We start from the raw sequence: 21216 nt of genomic DNA, 5'->3' as shown, positions 1-21216 counted from the left end.
GTTTCCCATATGTAGTACTTTACATTTGTCAATGTTAAACTTCATTTGCCACCTCTCAGCCCATCTGCTCAACCTTTCCACATCCTGTTGCAGCAGCGTAGTGTTCTTAACAACCCTGCCAACCTTCGTATCGTCTGCAAACTTAGATATTAAGCTTGATATACCATCATCAACATCATTTATAAATACAGAGAACAATAAAGGTCCCAATACTGAACCTGAGGGACTCCACTAATAACATTAGTCCACGATGAGCAGTGTCCATTGATTACCACCCTCTGTCTTCTCCCCCTCAACCACCCCTTTATCCATAGCAGCAATTTGCCTCCAATGCCACACTGCTCCAATTTGTGCAGCAGTATCAAAAGCCTTTCTAAGATCCAAGTATATAATATCAAAGTTATTCCCTGCATCCAGTTCTTTTGTGACTGCATCATAGTATCCAATCAAATTGGTCAGGCAAGACTTCCCCTTAACAAAACCATGCTGTGTCTGAGCTATGACTGAAGTCTTGTCTAGATGATCCTGCAGTGCTTCTTTAACCAGTGCCTCCATTAATTTTCCGGGAACAGAAGTTAAACTCACAGGTCTATAATTACTTGTGTCAGCCTTTGATCCTCCCTTGTGAATTGGGGTCACATTTGCACATCTCCAGTCCATGGGTACCTCCCCTGAGTCCAAGGAAGCTCTCATAATTATGGCTAAGGGTTTGCTTACTTCCTTTGCTGCCTCCTTTAATATAACTGGATAGATCCCATCCACCCCAGGTGCCTTTCTTGTGTTTATCTTCAACAATTTCTCCTCCCCTTTACTCTCAGTTATTACAAGATTCTGTAGCTTACTGCTAGAGTTGAATACACCTCTGGCATTCCCCTCGCTGAATAACTCCTCATGTGTGAATGTCGATGCAAAATATTCATTTAGTTTGTTAGCTACCTGAGCAGGGTCATCAACAGTTGACCCATCGATATCAAGTGGACCAATCTGATTCATCCCCTTCCCTCTAGTTTACATAAGTAAAGGAGTCTGCTGTTTTTCTTTGCATCCCTTGCCAAGGATCTCTCGTAATCTGCCTTTGCCTGCCTAACCTCCTTTGTAACTTGGTTACAGATCAACTTGTATCTATCATAGGCTTTGTACACCTCTATCAGATCACCTCGCTGGTGCCTAGTCTCCAGACACTGTAATTCGCAAAACTTAAGCCTTTCTTCGTAATATTTCTTAGTTGGTATGTAAAGCCTAGTAGCTTGCAAGGTTCTTTGAATGCTTCCCATTTTGAATTTGCTGTTGGTAACATCATCAGTTGATCCCACTGTATAGAATTTAAATACTGTCTCAGTCCATCGTAGTCGCCTTTACGAAAGCAATACCCCTTCCCTTTACCCCTAATGGTAGTTACCTCTTTGAGTAACTCCCACTTCAGAACACTGTGATCACTGCCACCTATTAGTTCATTTATCTGCAGATTCTTAATGCATGAAGAATCACTACTGATAATCAAATCAAGAGTATTACTCCCTCTAGTTGCCTCCCGAACATGCTGATGTAGAAAACAATCATCCAATAAATCCACAAAAGCCTTGCTAGTGTGTGTGACCAGCCCCCAAATTCCAGTCAATATCTGGGAAATTAAAATCTCCCATTATAAGACTGATTTACTGGCCCACTCTATTTCTCTGTACAGTTTCTTATTATACTCATCAGAGTCATTAGGCCTATACCACACTCCTACTCTCAATTTTCATCTCCCAATGCTTATGTCACACCAAACTGACTCGACACTGCACTGTCCACTGATGTCGATTGGCTTCACTTCCTTGGATTTTATGTGTTTCTTAACTAATAGCATAACCCCTCCTCCCTTCCTCTCCTGTCCTGTCTATCCTTTCTGTAGACATTGTACTCCCCAAATTCCAGTTCTGTATTCCTTATATCTGTGTGACACCACGTCTCTGAAATCCCAACAATATCTGCCTTTGATATTTTGAGCAATAACTCAAATTCATCAAATTTATTTACTTAACTCCTAGCATTGGTGTACACGCAAGTATACATGCACCTGCTCTTCCTCTTAGCCACCCTAACACAACCCATGTGTTTACTTGTACCCCCATGATTCCCAGCAGTCTCTGTAATATCCTGCATCTTATTTTCCAGGCTGCTGCTCATTCCAATAGAAGCAGTGCAGGAATCACTTTCTCCTCTGCCAGTGGCTACTGTTAATCTATTAGTCCTTGTATCCCCCCCAATCTAGCAGTTTTCCGACCCACCTAACACTGCCTCGATAGCATCAGCAAACATTCTTGCACCCTTTCAATTTAAGTGTATCCCATCCCTGTAGAAGCAGTCTCTCCTGTTAACAAGTACAGACCAGGCTGAAAAAAATTCTACCCCTTGAGCCCTGCACAATCTTTCCAGGGCCGAATTGATCGACAGGGCTCTCATCATATACTCCCTCCTATCGTGTCTGGGCAGAATTGCAGACACTTTCAAATTCAACCCTAATTCACGGCTTTTTTTCATCAGTGACCTGTACTTGTTAAGTAATTCCGCTGGTTTACAACTTAACTCAAATATATATATATTTGAGTTAAGTTGTAATGTATAACATGAAATGAAAGCTAGTAAAAAAGCTACTCAAGAAAAACCAGAAACCTATAAGGGTGCTAAACGTAGCCTGGAAAAAAATACATATATGCCAAAAATAACATGAAATAAGCAATACAAATGTAAAATTAAATAGTTAATTACAGGCGATCAGATACATTGAAAGGGACTTTTTCGAGGGCTAACCCTTTCAAAGTATCAACCATAATTAACAAGCAATCCATTTCTGTAGTCATCTTCCAGCATAACTTGTCCGAATGAGAGTTAATAATTAATGAGATAATTAATAATTATCTCATTATTAACTATCATTCGGACAAGTTATGCTGGAAGATGACTACAGAAACGAATTGCTTGTTAATTATGGTTGATACTTTGAAAGGGTCAGCCCTCGAAAAAGTCCCTTTCAATATATCTGATCGCCTATAATTAACTTTAATTTTACATTTGTATTGCTCATTTTATGTTATTTTTGGCATATATGTATTTTTTTCCAGGCTACGTTTAGCACCCTTATAGGTTTCTGGTTTTTCTTGAGTAGCTTTTTTACTAGCTTTCATTTCATGTTATGCATTACAACTTAACTCAAATAATATACAGACGGATATAATGTTTAATCATTTTGATGGCATTAATCAGATCTGTGACGAAATAATATTACAGATTAGAAATAATATTATAAAATAGATATAAATTAACTATCCTATTTTCTTTTTACATACTTGGATATATATATATCTACATAAAGCATACAAACGTGTGACCTTGCCTTTCAAGATAACATAACGCAAGATAAATTTCAGATATATTATTTTTAAAAAGTACATTATTTTTTGGCATCTTAACAATGGACTTGGGTAAATTTTGCTTTGCACATGTAAAAAAAAAATTGGCTGATAACAGACTAGCATGTCGAACAACCAATTTGTTAACTAGGGACAAAATTTAATTCAGAATTTTTATTTAATCCTGAATTTAATGGCAAAGGTTTTTTTTTTTTTTGAAAAAGACAGGAAAACTTAACATACGAACAAGTAACATGATTTTACTTTGTTTGCTGGAATGACCTATCTGTCATCAACTGCCCATCCTACCCAAAACATGCTTCAGCAAATATGCCCTTGCATTACACCTGAATTGTGTGCATATATGTTATGAATTTTGGCAAAAAGTTTCCAGACTGGTACCGTTACAGTCACGTTCAATGAATCTGAAAATAAGAGACTTGAAAATAAATAAAACATTGTCCAGTAGTCGACAGGTTGCAAGTAACTAAGTTTCGTTAATAGAATTAACAGTCCATGTCATGATTTTGCAATGGAGCCATGAACAAATGTCATTATGCTTTAAACTGAAAATCTGCAACAGAAACGTGAAATGTTAAATTGTTTATGGTGATGAAACATTAAATCGTACCAGTGTATTTGAATGGTATAAGCAGTTCAAAGACAGACATGAGGATGCTTGCTTTGCAATGTCCCAAGGGGTTGTGTCCATCAACCTCTTGAAAAGAGGGCACAGTTGGGAAATTGTGGCAAGAGATCAGTTTAATCTTTAGAATTGCTGACGAGTTGGATAAAATGATTCGTCAAATTCTGCATGAAGATTTAGGAAATAAGGCCAGCAAAATTTGTGCCTTACAGATGAGCAGAAGCAATGAAGTGTCACATGAAGACTTCATCCAGACTTGTCAAAACAATCCTCAACTGCTCAACTGTATTTTCACTGAAGACGAGTTAGGTTTTTGAGTATGACTCAGAGACGAAACATCAGAGCATGCAGTCTACTTCAAAATCATCACCAAAGCCCAGAAACCTGTTTCCAGAAGTCCAGAATCAAGACAACACTGATCATATTTTTCAAGTGATTCACAAGGAATTTGTACCTGAAGGGGAGATAGTCAATGCTGCATTCTGGATACAGATGCTTCAAAGACTATTGAAGTGCATTTCCCATGTGGGGATGCAAATTGAAGAGAAAGGCAGCTGGTTCTTGCTGCATGACAATGCCCCCCACCATTTCACACTTGCTGTGAAGACATTTTTCACGAAACAAGGCATTATACAGATCAACCATCCACCCTACTCTCCCCACCTAGCACCAACAGGCTTCCTCCTTTTTTTTCCAAGGTGAAAAAAAAAAAAAAAAAAAAACTGTCCTCAAAGGAAAGAGACATCAGGATCAGGATGTTGTAGACAAAGAAAACTATAACTGCCAAATTGAATATCAACTCTTTGCATGCCTTGGCTGACTCTTTTCAGAAGCTTTTAGAACAGTGTAATAAGTGCATTCAATCAGGTGTTTACTTTAAACAAAAATAAAACCATTTTCGAGCTCCTCCACTTTGTTCTTTTAATTGCACCAGTTTGGGAACTTTATTGCCACACCTTGTGTATGTGCATACACACACACCAGGACTGAATCGCCGACTGGGCTAGCCAGGTGGGTAAAGTGCCTGCTTGGCAACCCAAAGGTCGCTGATTCGAATCAGAGTAAAGTGCAAAAACTTTGGGAGTTGCATTATGGCCACAGAAGCCGATGCACCAACAACTAACGGGGGGGGGGGACCAGGACTGAACGTTTATTAAAAATATATATTTACAATTATACACTGAAATAATGATTATGGTGGCTAGTCAGTTTTTTGTCATTTTAAACAAAAAGTGATAAAGTAACCAATGCAATGACATTTACTGACCCATAAGAAATACACAGAGCAAGCAAGGGAACTTTTGCAGTTTCATTTAACTAAATTTAGTTCTTACAATCACTGGTAGACCATGCAATTTCCTCAAAATCTTATATATTCATTAGTTCTGCTAAATGAAACAAGATTTCTTTCTTCTTTTTTTTAAATTTGGTAATACTTTGAGGAGTAATTTGTGTGTCTCTTTATATGAATTATCTTGAAACCTAGTAAGTGCTGCCATCTTTATCTGTTTCCTAGTAATAGTGCACAGTTAATAACAGATGGCAACACAAAAATGACTGAAAATAAATATATATATGGGGAAATAGTTAAAACCCTACAGATTCTTTAAAAAGTGACAAGATTTTGTTCCACAAGATGTGATGACAATTTGACATAAAAAGCCTCTTAAGAAAGTATATACTTTATTTACATAGAAACAGTATAAGACAAATCAGACTGGCAGATTTAAAAAACTAAGATTAACTTATTTCTTCTGTTTTGAATTGTAATGTTCTTGTAGAAATTGCCTATATGCAGTCTGGTTAGGCCACAATTCAGCAGCCTTTGTGTTCAGTGGACTCTCATTATTGGGTTCTGAAAGTAAAATAAGTACATTAGTTCAGAAATATAAACATCTGCACTTCTTTTCAGAGCAAATTATACAGTATGAGGTATATAGAGGGGGGAAAAAACTTCAGAGAAAAAAAAATACAAATCATAAATGTCTAATAAACAAGGTACACACTGAATAAGAGGTCATTCAAACTATCCCGATGTCTGGCAAACCTGTGCCACTACATCCACCACAGAATTCAGTTCTGTAATATATAGACAGGAGCTTTCCAGTGTTGTTCATAGGTATGGTTAATGTGCTGACCATGTTACATTCCCATGTAAAATTCACAGCAGAGATTGCGACACTAGCAGCTGGTGTGGTGAAATTTCATGACGTGCATTTATCACCTATGGTTAATTGGCATCTTCCAGAAACTTGTTAATTCTATGAAGACGGATGTTGCTAGAAAGATGGACATATAGCATAAAGCAATCAATGAAATAATTACCCAACAGCCCAGATCATACTTGGCAGAATTACTTCTGGCATTTGCAGAGTGGGATTGTGTTCTTCTTATGCCCATGTATAGTATTATCCTCAATTAATTCAATACTGAGTTATTTGAAATGCAAACTATTTCAAAATTACTACCATACCCCAATTAACAATAGTTATGTGCCTTTTAGTGTGAATAATTTGAAATACGTGTATACAATGAAGCAAAATTAATAGTCTTTTTAGAAAAGACTGCCAAAATCAACTACAGTCAAACATTATGAGAAAAAACTATTTTTTATGCCATTTTTCAAGAATTGTATGCTGAATAGAAACAGTATCACATGGAATTTGTATATCTTTAACTCTGCCATTGTACACAAGTTTAAAACTATACTACTAAAACCAAAATATACTGAGTAACTAACAACACTGTATGATTTTCAAAATGCAAATAGTACAGTACACATCAATTATCAGAACAAATATTAAAGAATATGCTTCACAGGGAAAAAAAAAAAATTTCACTTTCACATATCTAATGCAAACCTAATTAACTTAAAGCGTGTACAATATTTTTCAATTTACATGATTACTTTCTTTTAAATAAGGTACTGTGGAGAAATTGAATCAATTCTCACATGTAATAAAAAGTTTTTATTTCTACTGTAATTATAACTAACAATGCAGATGAGCTGTAAATTTAAAAAGTACTGTGTTGTCTATTATGTATAACTGTATCAGTTAAGAGAGTGTATCCATATCTTGAAATACTAGGATATCTACCACTGAAAATCATAAAAAACTAGTTAAGTTTTTTCTTTTAGTTTATCATCACTCAGTAAACTTAACTTAGTGCAAACTAAGTTAATTTGTGAATTAGAGCTATGTAACTAATCATTGCATGATCTGATTACCAGCTGCAAAAGAGATTATAGATGTACACTGAAAGGACAGAATTCATGGGATACCTGATTCCTGGGCAATGCGATGCTGCCACCCCTCCCACCAGTGGACAAACCCAGTGTTTGGCAGGTATATAGGTACAATGCATTCACGTAAATGGCCATTCAATGTCAGTATGGATAAATGTCACAAGTTAACCAACTTTGAAAGAGGAATGATAGTGGATGCCCGATGCATGGGTCACTCTATCGGAGTGTTGGTAAAGAAATTGCACCATCCCCATTCGACAGTATCGGGGAATACGCCATTTCCGGAATAACTTGTGGGCAGAGAAAGGTGGTGGATGAATGTGGCCACCGATGTGTGTCTGGCATTGTTTCAGCCAACCGGAGAGCGACAGTAGCACAAATCACCACAGACTTCAGTGAGGGAGGTGCCAGAAACGTCTCCAAAAAGACCATCAGGTGATCATTAATTGCAATAGGCTATGGGAGCCAACCCACCAGTGTTCCACTGATAACCCCATGATGCAGGACTCTGCCTAAACTGGATGAAATAATGTCGGCACTGGATGATTGAAGATGGATCTCCTGGTCAGATGAGTCCCGTTTACAGTTATTTCGAGCAGACGGGAGGGTGCATATCTGACAAAAACCGCACGAAGCTATGCACCCATCATGTCAACAAGGAGTTGTTCAGGCAGGTGGATGGTCGGTAATGGGCTGGGGTGTGTTCAACTGGCACACGTTGGGAACTCTGGTACATCTACATGCATTTCTGAATGGTTCAGGTTGTGTCCATCTGCATCCCTTCATGGTCATTATGCACCTACAAGGCAATGGACTCTTCCAGCAGGACAATGAGCCTCCCCACAGAGCCGTGATGACTACAACGTGGTTTGGTTCGAAGAGCATTCTGCAGATTTTACCACCATGGAATGACCTCCCCATTCATGAACCCTGTCGAGAATTTTGGGATACTGTGGAAAGGTCCGCTTGAGCTCTGGATCCTCCACCCAGGAATGCGATGGAATTATGGACAGCAGTGCAGCAGGCATGGATGGAAATACCTGTGGAATGCTTTCTCAAACTAGTGGACTCAATTCCTCACCATGTGACTACCCTTATCCGGGTACGTATTCCATACATTACTAGGTTTCCATCTCATGATTTCTATCCACTAAGTGCAGAAGAAAAAGGGAAAAAAATTTTTTTCTTTTTTTTTTTTCTTTTTTTTTTTTTTTTGGTTGTATGAAAAATGTGTATATAATGAAGGCCAAGTATACAGTTTTCTAACTTGTCCATGCTAGGCATTCTCCCTCTCAAACATCTGGAACCCAATTACAATATGAAGGTCTCTGAATAAGCAATACCACTAAAACAGAAATGCTGCCTTATTTGCATGGATTTGTACCAGTATTAGCCAAATATACTGGCAGACACAACAACTGCATAATCTTAAAAAAAGTACCATTTGTAGTGAAACATAAGAGTCAGTAACTGCGAGATGTTGCATCAGCCATTTCTATAAATACGGTGTTGGAAGGGTATACGCTCATTAGTATCATGTTTTGCAGAGGTATAAGCATGGCTCCATATGTTCAGTTGACACCAAGAAAAAAAGTGTAGCTGTTGCTCTGTCCCAGGAAGGGCTTTCTACATATGCTATTGCTGATAAAATAGGCTGCCACCAGTCAACACTATCCTTGGTGCTGAAATTAAAGCATGAAACCGGTGATGTGAAGAGAAGACTTTGATCAGGCCACAAGAGAGTGACTATGCCTTCCCAAGGTCAATATTTGAAATGGCTATGCCATCGTAATCGCCATGCTAGTGCTCCTAATCTAAAACTGGACTTTGAGATGGCCTCTGGTGTTTGCATTTTTCGACAGGACTCAGCACCTTGCCACACAGCAAAATTGGAAATTTTATGTTATTTAGATTTAATGATGAGCTTGTCTTCTTGTCTCACAAGGCTTAAAGCATACTTACACCAATGATTTTCATCCATTTCCTCCCTTAAGGTGCAGTCATACCTCAGAAATGCTGGCATTACAGTGTCAGACTGGCCCAGCAACAGTCAGATTTGAACCCTATTGAAAATTGCTGGCACAATCTCGTTAAAATTGCTCAGAAGAAACCAACAAGATTCAGCTGCAGGAGAGCATTGTAAGGTGGTACCACAAAATTGGACAACCACGTATCCAGAAGTTGATTAACTCTATGCCAGATCGTTGCAAGGCTGTAATTGCAGCTCAAGGAGGAACAACAAAATATTGAGGACTTATTTTTCTGATTTACAATACACAATACTATTAATGTACTAAACATACATAAAAATGTATGTTTGTTTGTCATGATTGCCACTTGCGTGATTTCGCATATTTTCATTAATTACGTATTTTACCCTTCGGGAAGATATTATCCCATCTAACAAATGCATTTCGAACATTCCTGAAACTCACAATGCAGCACAAACCACATTATTTCACAAGTGACACAGTTTTGTCCTTCAATGTACTACAAGGAAGCCACAGGCTTTTGCTGAAACAATTAGCAAGTTTGTATGATTGACTGTTGTATTAAAAAAAAAAAAAAAAAAACACTTTTAAACACAGAACTGCATGACTGTGACAGAAAAAAATAAAATAAAACTTGGCAATTTGTTAATACAATAGAGAAATTAATTAAATTTTCCCAAAGAACTGAAGTCTTTGGAATTGGGAAAATTATCTATGGTATTAATACAGCATCTGACAAAATTTCTTGATTAATATTAACATGTTATTTTATCTGGATTTTGAAACTATTTAAATCACAACCATCAATGTTCACTTGAAATTCAAATTAATGAAATTTCACTGTATAAAGGTTTTATAGGTTCCAGCATCTCTTTTGAATCATGCCACATCTGTGAACAGGCAGATCATAGATGCTTGAAATACAACAAACTAATCGATGGAAGAAGGTATGTGAAAGATTATCAGATGGGTTTGCAGTGATGCTTGTTCTCTTTCTTATACATGACTGTCACAATACAAAGAATTGAAGGAGCTCACACAACTCCCCTCTTCCACAATTAATGATCCACTAAAATATGAGTTTTATGTATCATGACTGATAGCTCTACATAACCCTATTTGTAGGGGTATGTAGAGCTGTCCCAGGTTATTTTATTTCTGTTTTTGTATCATGTTAGCAACTCTGCTATAGGGCACCTGCTAGCACGGTTTACATATGTATATACTTCATGGTCTGCACTACTTATTCTTCAAGATCTGTGGCAGATAACAGAAAAATTGTAAGTGGAAATGGAGAGACAGCAGTAATAATTCATTTGACTACATGGGTTACAAAACTCTGCTGTAACACAAATTTATTCTCTGTTTATTAGACTATTTCCAATTCAGAGTAGTTTTCCAGAGTGATCTTGCACTGACAGCTGAGACTGGTCAGTGGCATTTGGAACCAAACTGGTTTAATTTTTAAATAAATAAATAATCTTTACAACAAAATAACAACAAGTCCTGTTTATACTGTGGTGCAACCATGTAAGTCAGATTTACAATTAATCATTTTAACAATACACATGATGATTACATTTTTAACCCTGGCACAAATACATGGTATTTGTGCCAGGGAGATACAATTTCTGGAGAAGCAGAAGAGAAAACATTTCATGTTTTCTCTTCTGCCTCTCCAGAAATTGTAGCCTTGCTGTTACACTATCACACTCACCAAAGAAGTGGAAAAATCGCCGGAGTGGAATTTGCACTTGCACATTTGAAAAAAAAACTTTACACAGGTGTAGTTCTTTCAGATCAACTATTTAGATTTAAATTCATTGTGCCATTCGTAATCAGAAGAAATTGAAGTGAGGAGAAATTAGAACAAAAGTGAGAAGTTTTAAGAATTAACAATTATTACACATTGTTTATAATAACTCCTTGCCAAATATAAGAGATCCGCTGGATAATTTACATACTATTTGCATTCTTTATTATAATAAATAGATATCATGCACAATTTCCCAGAGGCTTTCAAAAGTCAGCAAATTATTTTAATCTTGAATTACGGTGTGAACAAACATCAAAATGTTGATTACAAATATGATACCATACATACCTCCTAATAAAGACTGTATTGAGAGTAAAATCGATCTTATATCGTAAAGGGCTGTCCATTTGTCTTTTAGAATATCTAAGCATATATTTCCATGGTCATCAACATTTGGATGAAAGCAAGGTGTAGTGAAACGCACAACAGGTGCAGTATAAGGGTAGTTTGGAGGAAACTCAAGATGGAGTTTATATGAATATCCTTCATAAACCTAGATGGGGGAGAAAAAAAAGTTAATGTTCAACAAAAATTAATTGAACTGGATATTAACTAAATTTACAGTATATTTGAAAATACCATTATTTTCAAATATACTGTAAATACTTTCAAATACACTTAGGAAATAACTCCCACACACATATATATATATATATATATATATAAATGTAGGTTGACCAAATTACAACCATTTCTAATCAAATAAATATTATCCTGCATGGGTTTGAAAATGTATATTTATTCTCTTTCTGATTAAAAAAAAATAAAAAAAAGTTTAGCAAGTACGAGAAGCGGGGGGTTTCAAAAAAGATTTGTATTCACCCAGTAGCTGTGATAGAAGGTTGAAACAAACCACGTAATAACTTTTTCAACGTAACCAGACAAAATGATATTTTTGCTGCCTCTCAGTACCCTTCTACAGGCCACTTTTGTAGAAATCCTCTTCTCACTCTCCTTCAAATTATGACTTGGCAGCAAAAATCACCACATCATCATCAGAAGTGTTTTCCATGAAGAAAGGACTTCAGGGCAGGAAAGAAGAAATCTGAGGGTGTAGGATCGTGAAAATAAGCAGGATGTGGCAATATTTCAAACCCTCATTCATGGGCACATCTCACTGCACATGCAAGGGAATAATCATTGAGCAGACACGCCTTTCAATAGTTTTCCCCATCTTTTTTTTCTTTTATAGCAGCACATAGCTTTATGAGGAGGACTGTCACAGTACAGCCCTTTTGAAGGTAATCTATTAGTATTACACCATGCAAAAAAAAGTCAAAACAATGGAAGCATGCAGAATCACTGCCTCCTCAAAATGCTGACAGCATCACTTTGCTAGAACCTTTGCAACCAAGTTGGGGGGGGGGGGAGATGATTCTGCATGCTTTATTGTTTTGACATTTGTTTAGCTTCAGGATCATAGTAATGGATCCAAATTTCATCCATGGTGTGAAAATCCTACTTTTCCCGGCACATCGACAACATTCCAGGTGCAAATTGTGTCCTTTTCTTCTGATAAGGGGTCAGAAGTCCGGGAACCTATCTAGCAGACTCTTTACTCATGTACAACTGTTGATGGATGTTTTCCACAAACCATACACCAATTCACAGCTCTGCAGCTAGTTCTTTGATGCTAATATGGCAATCTTCCAGTATCAATTTTTGCAACACTTTCCTGTTACAGAAGTTGCTGGGCATCCTGGGATTTCTTCACCACACTGAGGTTCTTCCACATTTGAACTGTTTACACCAATATGGAGCAACACTGTAACCTAGGCAGTCTTAATGAGCAGCAATCATTTCTCTGTAGATATTTTTTGGCATTTTCCCTTGTAGAAAGGGGAACCGAATCACTGATCTGTATTCCACTTTATCCATGTCATTCAGCACTGCCAAGAAAAAAATATGAACATATGAACTGTCAGATTAAAACCAAATAAATTTTGGTTGCTATAGAGATAAGGTATCAAACAAAAAAAAAAATAAATAATGAATAAAAAAGAGGAAAAATAAATAAATAATCATCTTTCTCACAACTATGTGAATAGAAATCTTTTTTAGAGCCTCCCCCTCATATAACTACAACGCTTCCTCGACATATGCTGTAAGAAAGATGTAAAGCAGTTAGTATAAATGACAATTTTTTATAAGTTTAAAAGAATTAACAAATAATTTTTTTTTTTTTAAACACTGCTGCATTCCACAGATCCTCCAACATTATTGGTGCTACCTATTCATTGTTCGTGAAATTCCCTATCCATTTAGTTGCAGAGAACAGTATCAAAATGTAGAGGTGCATTATCCTGTTGAAAAAATGCCATATCTGAAAACAATTCAAGACAATTTTTGATACTTGTCTTTTTCCTCCTACTGTTTGTCTTAATGATATTATGTACAGTTCTGCATTCTTAACTTTATCACCCAGGCAGACAAGTTACTATTAGATGAGCAGGTAACCTTTTCCACACACACTTACCTCTATAACATTGTTGAATTTCTAGTACCATTTAAGAATTTCCTTTCTCTCATCCAAACTTGTTACCATTAATATATATATATAAAAAGAAAATACAAATCAGCAATCCAATTCACAAATTTTGGATTGTTAAAGTGTATGTACAAAATTTCAGTTCACTCTGTATAATAAAAATATAAAGTACTTAAAACCACTGTTCCAACCAACTTCCACAAAACTACAATAGCAACTGAGCCAAGACTAATTTACAATAGCTCAGTTTCTCTATCATTTTGTAAACCCACCAGAGACCTCTGGATAACAAAAACAGTTCAAGGTTCTCTTAGTTGTAGGCCATGACTCCCTTAATTCTAAAAGATTAAAGGGAGTGAGTCATGGCAACTGCCTAGTGGAATGATCCAATAAACAATTTCAGTCATATTTAGAAAAAACTTAGTTTTTGGTTAAAGACAGTCACTAGAATTGTGAGAAAAATAACTAATTGGTTGAGTTAAATAGGAAAATTAAATAGGATGATATACAATTTTTAAAGATAATAAAAAATTAGTTGAAGGGAGAAAGTTTTATAATCTGTGGGATCTGTGCAATTTGCTTGGAACTTAAGTTTTATAAGGTGAAAAGACTGATTTACATTCACTTATCTGACTTATTGGCATGACTAGTAGCAACGTTTATTCCATGTTTTATATTTATACTGCACTGTATTGCATTTAGTATTTATTAAGCCGTTGGGAAGTCATCACCTATTGGTCAACCTATCTTTTGTGAAAAGAGAAGTTCAATGAAAATTCCACCAACATCCCTTCCTCTAAGAGCAGAGAGCTGGATTAGATCTGTTTTGCCTCTCTACATCAGGTTCTTCCATTTTGTATTCAGATGAGAATACTGATTTTCAAAATAAAACTGGAGAGAACTTATGATTAATGCCTCCTTTCATTTCCTGTGCAACATACCTTTTAGACAATGTTAAAATGATAAAGGTCTTCACAAATTTGTTTCAAAACCTAGGCACTTAGCTTTTTTTTTTAGGGGGTGTAATATATTAAACAAACAAGGGTTATTGCCATATACTCAAATTGCATGATGAGAAATATCAGTGTTTACCTTGCATGTTACCATTAACTTCCCAAAGCAGTCAATATCAATTAAAGCTCAAACCATAATACCAACAGTCTGGTGATAATTAAAAGCTTTTAAATTTCTTTACGCAGTTAATTTTTATCTATATGCTAAATGAATTATGATACCCAGGGACAGCCTGGCAAAACCCCATGTACTTTTTCTGTCAGAAAAAGTACATGGGGTTTGGCAGACTACAAGTGGAAATGGTCATCGCTGAGATTAGAATTTAGACCACGTATATTTGTGAAATGAACTAGGAAGTGTTTGGGAGGTTTAGATCTTTTCACAGATAGGCTTACTCTATTAGTTTGACAATTCATGGTGTTTTCAATAGTAAGAAACAGTGGAGGGGGGCATGCTGTATGAAGTAATGAAATTTTTGGGTATGGCATACATATGTTGTAAATTATATCTTAAGATATAATTTACAACAGGGTGTGCACAATCAAATTTTTACTCAGGAAAATAAAACAAGTTCTGAAGGAGATTACTGTAACCAAGAAGAAAGTTGATTGTATGTACAGTGGTACCTTGGATTACGAGTAACTTGGTATGCGAGTGTTTTGCAAGACGAGCAAAAATTTTTAATAAATTTTAACTTGATAAACGAGCGAGGTCTTGCAATACGAGTACAGTCAGTCCTCGTATAATACGTGTTTACACTACACGAATTCGATCATACACAATTTATAAATAGGGGAACGATATCTTATATAACACGAGCCGAATTCGCTTATGCACAATTAGCCTTTGTGTTTACAAGAAATGGCAGTCGAACGCAGAATCACCCCCAACCGAACGCAACCCGATAGGAATGAAGAGAAGATTTTGAAAATGTATTTATGGTTTTTTATATCAGTGAAGGGGAAACACATTTCACCATAATAACGTAAAAACCAACACAATTCCAGCTATCGGTATAATCGCAAAAGCAATTAGATCGAGTTTACTACCAGTTTATAACAGATTCACTCGCAGAAACGCAACTGGAAATTGTTTTTATTGTTTTATGGTAGTAACCCCTAGAAATGTGCTTTAGTAAAATGTAAGGTGTTAATAGTGTATCTCGGCCTTTACGGTGTTGTTTATTCAGTTGCTACACGCGCAGCTTTGTTTATGTGTATCAAGCGTGCCTCCTCGTTTTGTAATTGTGCTTTATTCCCTAAAAATGAGTAAAATAATTAAAAGGTTTGAAAAGAAAGCATCCTGGCGAAGACACTGCAGATTCAGAGAGAAAAAAAAAAAAAAAGCAATATCGATAAACAGAGGCGGACTGGGTCAAAAATTCTTACCCGGGAAAATTTATAGTGGCCTCATACTACGGTTTATGGCCAAAATCACACCGGCCTCCGGCCCACCGGGCTACACGCGTGCAGCTTTGTTTATGTGTATCAAGCGTGCCTCCTCGTTTTGTAATAGTGCGAGCGATGAATCTGATTTCCGTGAAATCCTCAAAAGGAGGCAAAAGCAAGTGTCATTGGAAAAATTCCTTGTTAAAGTCGCACAAAAAGAAAAAATCAACAGATAGCAGTGATTCCGTTAGAGACAGTGAAAGTCGTCCTACCCAATAATTAATAAATTCGATTGCTTTATGTATATTAAATTTAAATATTAAAAATATAAAAAGGTATGTATTTTGTATTAATCATTTTTACAGTATATGAATATTTTTGAGTTTTGGAACAAATCATCTGGGTTTCCATTATTTCTTATGGGGAAATTCGCTTTGATATACGAGTGCTTTGGATTACGAGCACGTTTCCGGAACGAATTATGCTCGCAAACCAAGGTACCACTGTATATGCAAAAAAAAAAAAAAAAAAAAAAAAGCAATTTCTCTGAAATGTCTATGACTAAAAGCAAATGCACTATAAATTTTTAACACAGGACAAAACTCATTTGACACATATGATGCCATAAAACAAGCTTATGCAGCATCAACCAAAAAAAAAAAAAAAAAATTCCCATTTTACCTATTCATTTGCTCCAAATGCTGGTCCAGTTCCTCCTTAAATTTATATTTAAGCTATCGACTTCCACAATTGCAGATGGAAGTTTGTTCCAACAATCAGCCATCCACTTGCTAAATGCAAATTTCTGCACATCTATTCTGCAACTGCCTTTCAAAGTGAGAAATTTGAGCAAGAGGAAGAATCCCATCAGCAATGAGCTTGCTCAGCCCATTCAAATCCTTATACACCTCGCAGGTGCCTAGTCTCCAGAAACTGCAATGTGCAGAACTTAAGCCTTTCTTGGTAACTAACTCTCTGTTCCACTCAACAAACTCATTGCCCTCTCTGTACTCATTCCAGCAGCTCTACATTCTTCTTAAAATGAGGCCTGACCATTGCCTTGTACAAAGGGATAACCACCTCCTTTTCACTGCCATAAAAATTCCTGTATATCATTGACAATACCCTATGAGTTGTTATGGCAATATGTCTGCAATGCTCAGAAAACTTCATATCTAATTGCAAAATTACTCAGAGGTCATTTTCATTCTCCACTACCCTGAGTGTAGTACCTCACAAGTTGGTACGGTACTCTAGGGTTGTCAGATTATCCTAAAAAAAAAAAAATTTTTTTTGTCAATAAAATTAGTTTTAATAAATACAAGAAAATTCAAATTGTCTAATATTTTAATTGTACTTATTTTGACATTTTTTCCTTTTTAACAATTGTTTATCCTGTTTTACATACTGAAGGAACTCTACAGGTAAAAGAGAAATTCATTACAATCTGCAACTCTGACTCAATTAATTCTTGGTGACTTCTGTTTCTGACCTCTCACTTAAATTTCATTAACAAAAACACCCTTTCTACTACAGCATTTGGGCCAGGAATATTTAACAAATATTCTACTCTTCTACTAATATGGGTACATTTTCTTTAGGAACTTTGGGAAAAAAATCAAGCTGCTTGTGCACATCACTTCCTGTGCTCAACACTTTACAGAAACTTTAACCTATTCTCACAAAACTCTTCATACAACTCATCCAGATTTACACATTCTTAGAGTTGAAAAATATCAATTGCCATTTCAAAATCTTGATACTTAATTTCTTCTGTTTCCAGAGAAAAGTTTATTAACTTAGAACACTTATTTTCCTCACCGAAGTCATAGATTCATCAACAATCCTTTTCTGTTTGCATCGTGGTAACTTTTTCAAAAATTGCTTTGAGAAATTTCTGTACTTTGATCCAGGATCAAAGTATTGATCCTGGATTCTTTGATTTATTTTATTTCTGATCATTGTCATTGATTTGTATGAATCCATAATACTCAAGTCACTTTTCTCAAGAATTTTAGTAGTAACATCAAACAATTCTCCAACATTGACAAAAAAAATTAAAAACCATTTGCAATTTTATTTTTTAATCTGTATCCTCACTTTGAAATAATTTGGAGAAAAATTGGGGCAATCATCAATACTTTGGAAATAGCAGGCCAGTTTTGAAGTAATCTTTTGACAGCTGTTGTTAAGGACAACCATGTCGTTGGTACATGGCGTACCAACGACATTCAGACCAGTCCAGCTCCACAAAGTCAAAAAATTGTGAAGTTTTAGTACAATGTTTTCTATATCTACTTCAAAACTGTCACAAGCATGTTTCATGGCATTATGCATGGTTACCACAATTAGCTTTAACAATATCGGCATTACTTGCCCTTAACAACTGAAAAACATAGTGATATTTTCCAAAATTTACATTTCCGTTATCAGCACTGTAGGCAGAAATATATTTTGGGTTAGGGTGAAAAGCCTCAAGCTTTTCTAACAACATTTCAGATATAGAAATAACTGTTTCATCAGCCCTTTCAACAACAGCTAACAATTTAGCAACCGACTTTTAACTATATTTACCGGGAAGTTTAAAACATGATTTTCATTGTAAAAAGAAAAAGAAGAAACCTACTTGCAGGCAAATTAAAAACGTAAACAGTAAAATCAACCAAAAAAACATAGGACCTGGCAACCCTTATATGCAGTACTTTGCATTTGTCAAAGTTAAACTTTAGTTTCCACCTCTCACAGCACATCTACTAGATCCTTTTCTAGATCCTGTTCAGTGCTCTCACCAAAAAATTTTGTCAGCCAGGTGGCATTATGAAGTAGCTGAGTGGGGAAGTGTAATACTTCCCAATATTATAAAATTTTCTGTTATTGATAAATTTGTAAAAAATGCAAAGCTACTAAGGCTCAATAACTTCTATGATGTAACAATATATTTAAGAGTAAGACATTACCTCAATCTTTTGCATAGAATGCTTCCACTCAATGCTCTCCAAATGCAAATGAATAAAATAAAATAAACGGATAAAATGATTTTAACGAATTCTCTCACTCAGAGACATGCCCGATCCGACACACAATGGAATCGAAAGCCGAAAGCCAACCCAACCCTGAAAGACATCAAATCAACTCAGGAAAACCCACGAGTGCGAGAAGACATTCTGTCAGAATAATTAAAATTGAAAAACAGTATACAAGAATAATTTAAAATCACGATAAAATTTGGCTAAACCTATAATTTAAACGAAATTCACTATTTTCCTCCTTAAGCAGACAACGCTTTGACTATTTGCCTTGATCACAGGACAGAAATAACGCAAGGTGTGTATGTGTTAAGTTCTTACATGGAGAGATAATTTGTATTGGTGTATGCATAAAAAAAAAAAAAAAAAACAGAAATCCGAAATTAGGTAAGGATGGAGCACATTGATAGAATCTGAATGAAGTTTCATTTCAAGGGTCTCAGTGATCAATAATTTTAAGTAATTATGTTGTATGTTTAAGATTTCTGCTTCATTAAATAGGAATACATGGCCTTCATTGACAGCATGAAATGCCAATTCCAATGTGTTTGCACACGATGAGCAGACTAAAGCAAAGTGTTGTTTCACGCATAATTCGAGAGTTGACCCTTGATATGTTATTTATAAATGTGACTTAAGTGATCCAGAGCAAAAATTAATTTCATAATAATTTAACTTTACACGCTCCTGTCGTATTAACCTCAATTGCATAGTATGTTCGGATTAATATTGATAGAGATCAGTGAGCAGTACCATATGGTACTGTAAGAATCGTTTAAATTTTAGCCAAGTGGTCAGTTAAATTTACCAGGTGGTGCACCCATTCAATAGATCCTGGGGAGAACACTGCTGTTGCAGTACTTACTGTCATTAACATCCCTACCAACCTTTGTATTGTCTGCAAACTTGGACATTAAGCCTGATATACTTCATCAATATCATTGGAAAGTACAGAAAACAACAATGGGCCCAACCCTGAACCCTCCTTTAATAGCATTAGTCCAGGAAGAGCAGTGACCATTGATTACCACTCTGTCTTCTCCCATTCAATCATTCCTTTATCCATAGAAGCAACTTGTCATTAATGCCATACTGATCCAATTTGTACAGCAGTCTTCCATGTGCAACAGTATCGAGAGCTGAAATCCTCGAATAACGAATAGGATGCGTTCCACGAAATTACTTCGTTAAGCGAAACTTCGTTTTCAGAGGTAAAAATACTATGGCCAGAATAGGAATACGTTCCTACGTAAAGAAAATGAAAAGCTTTTTTTTCGAACAAAGAAAAGTTTTATTAAATAAACAGTCAACTTACATATAAAGTGAAATCACATTTTAAAATATGAGTCTAAAGTTGATTGCTTATGCTTTTTTTCTCTTTCATTTAACAATTGCCTATACGGAGTTATTGCATTTAACACTGATCGCTTAACAATAAAACTTCTTCCTAAATCAGGATCATTTTCACTAAAAAAATTTAAAGCGTTTTCAATGTCATTTAAGCACCTTTTTAAATCTTTGGTTGTTAACACTTTTTCGGCAGGAACTTCTTTAACTTCGTCTTCATTATCTTTGTCTTCGTTGCTAACAAGGTTTTCTAAATCTTCCACTGAAAAACCATCATCTTCTGCATTCAATAAATTTCTAACATCCTCTTCATCGACGTTTTCGAAACCTATTGATTGAGCCATCTGGATAACTTCATTTCTAATTTCTTGGATGTTATTTTCTTCTTCTAGTACAACTTCTGGCCATATTTTGCGCCAAACTCCATTTAAGCATTTCTTAGTGACTTCTTTCCAAGAACTATCAATGTTTTCAATTGCGTTTTTAATGGTCTCATTTTTCCAAAAAGTTTTAACTGTCATTTCCTATTTATCCTCTAGTTCAGTTAAATTGCTTAATGTTCGACGCAGATAATAAGCTTTAAATGATGCTATTACTCCCTGATTCAATGGTTGAATCAGGGAAGTTGTGTTTGCTGGAAGAAACATAACTTTGACAGGAATGCATGTGTCCAACGTGTTAAGATCAGTAGGATGTCCCGGAGCATTGTCTAAAGAGCTTTTTCTTCAAAGTTGTTTTTTTGACAATACCGTTTTACTTCAGGACAAAAGTGGTTAACAAACCAATCAGTAAATAACTCCTTGGTAACCCACGCTTTTCTATTTGCTTTCCATATTACAGGTAAATTCATTTTTATGTTAC

At 35.8% G+C, this 21216-nt stretch overlaps 1 protein-coding gene across 1 annotated transcript in view; it reads right to left on the bottom strand.

Annotated features, from left to right (window-relative positions):
- Positions 1-5704: 5704 nt before the first annotated feature.
- vih (ubiquitin conjugating enzyme vih) overlaps positions 5705-21216 on the bottom strand; it is a 50185-nt gene continuing 34673 nt past the window's right edge. The window contains exons 4-5 of the mRNA XM_090376838.1: positions 11381-11585; positions 5705-5893 (exon numbers count right to left, since the gene is read on the bottom strand). Of these exons, the coding sequence (XP_090232964.1) occupies positions 5784-5893; positions 11381-11585 (315 nt within the window). The 3' untranslated portion in view covers positions 5705-5783. The remainder of the gene's footprint in view (positions 5894-11380; positions 11586-21216) is intronic.

The sequence above is a fragment of the Mastigoproctus giganteus genome, chromosome 7, assembly GCF_048544385.1.
Source record: "Mastigoproctus giganteus isolate SK-2022 chromosome 7, ASM4854438v1, whole genome shotgun sequence".
Classification (NCBI taxonomy): Eukaryota; Metazoa; Arthropoda; class Arachnida; order Uropygi; family Thelyphonidae; genus Mastigoproctus; species Mastigoproctus giganteus.
The sequence above is the reverse complement of the archived record's forward strand: the minus strand, read 5'-3'. Positions and strand labels throughout refer to the sequence as shown.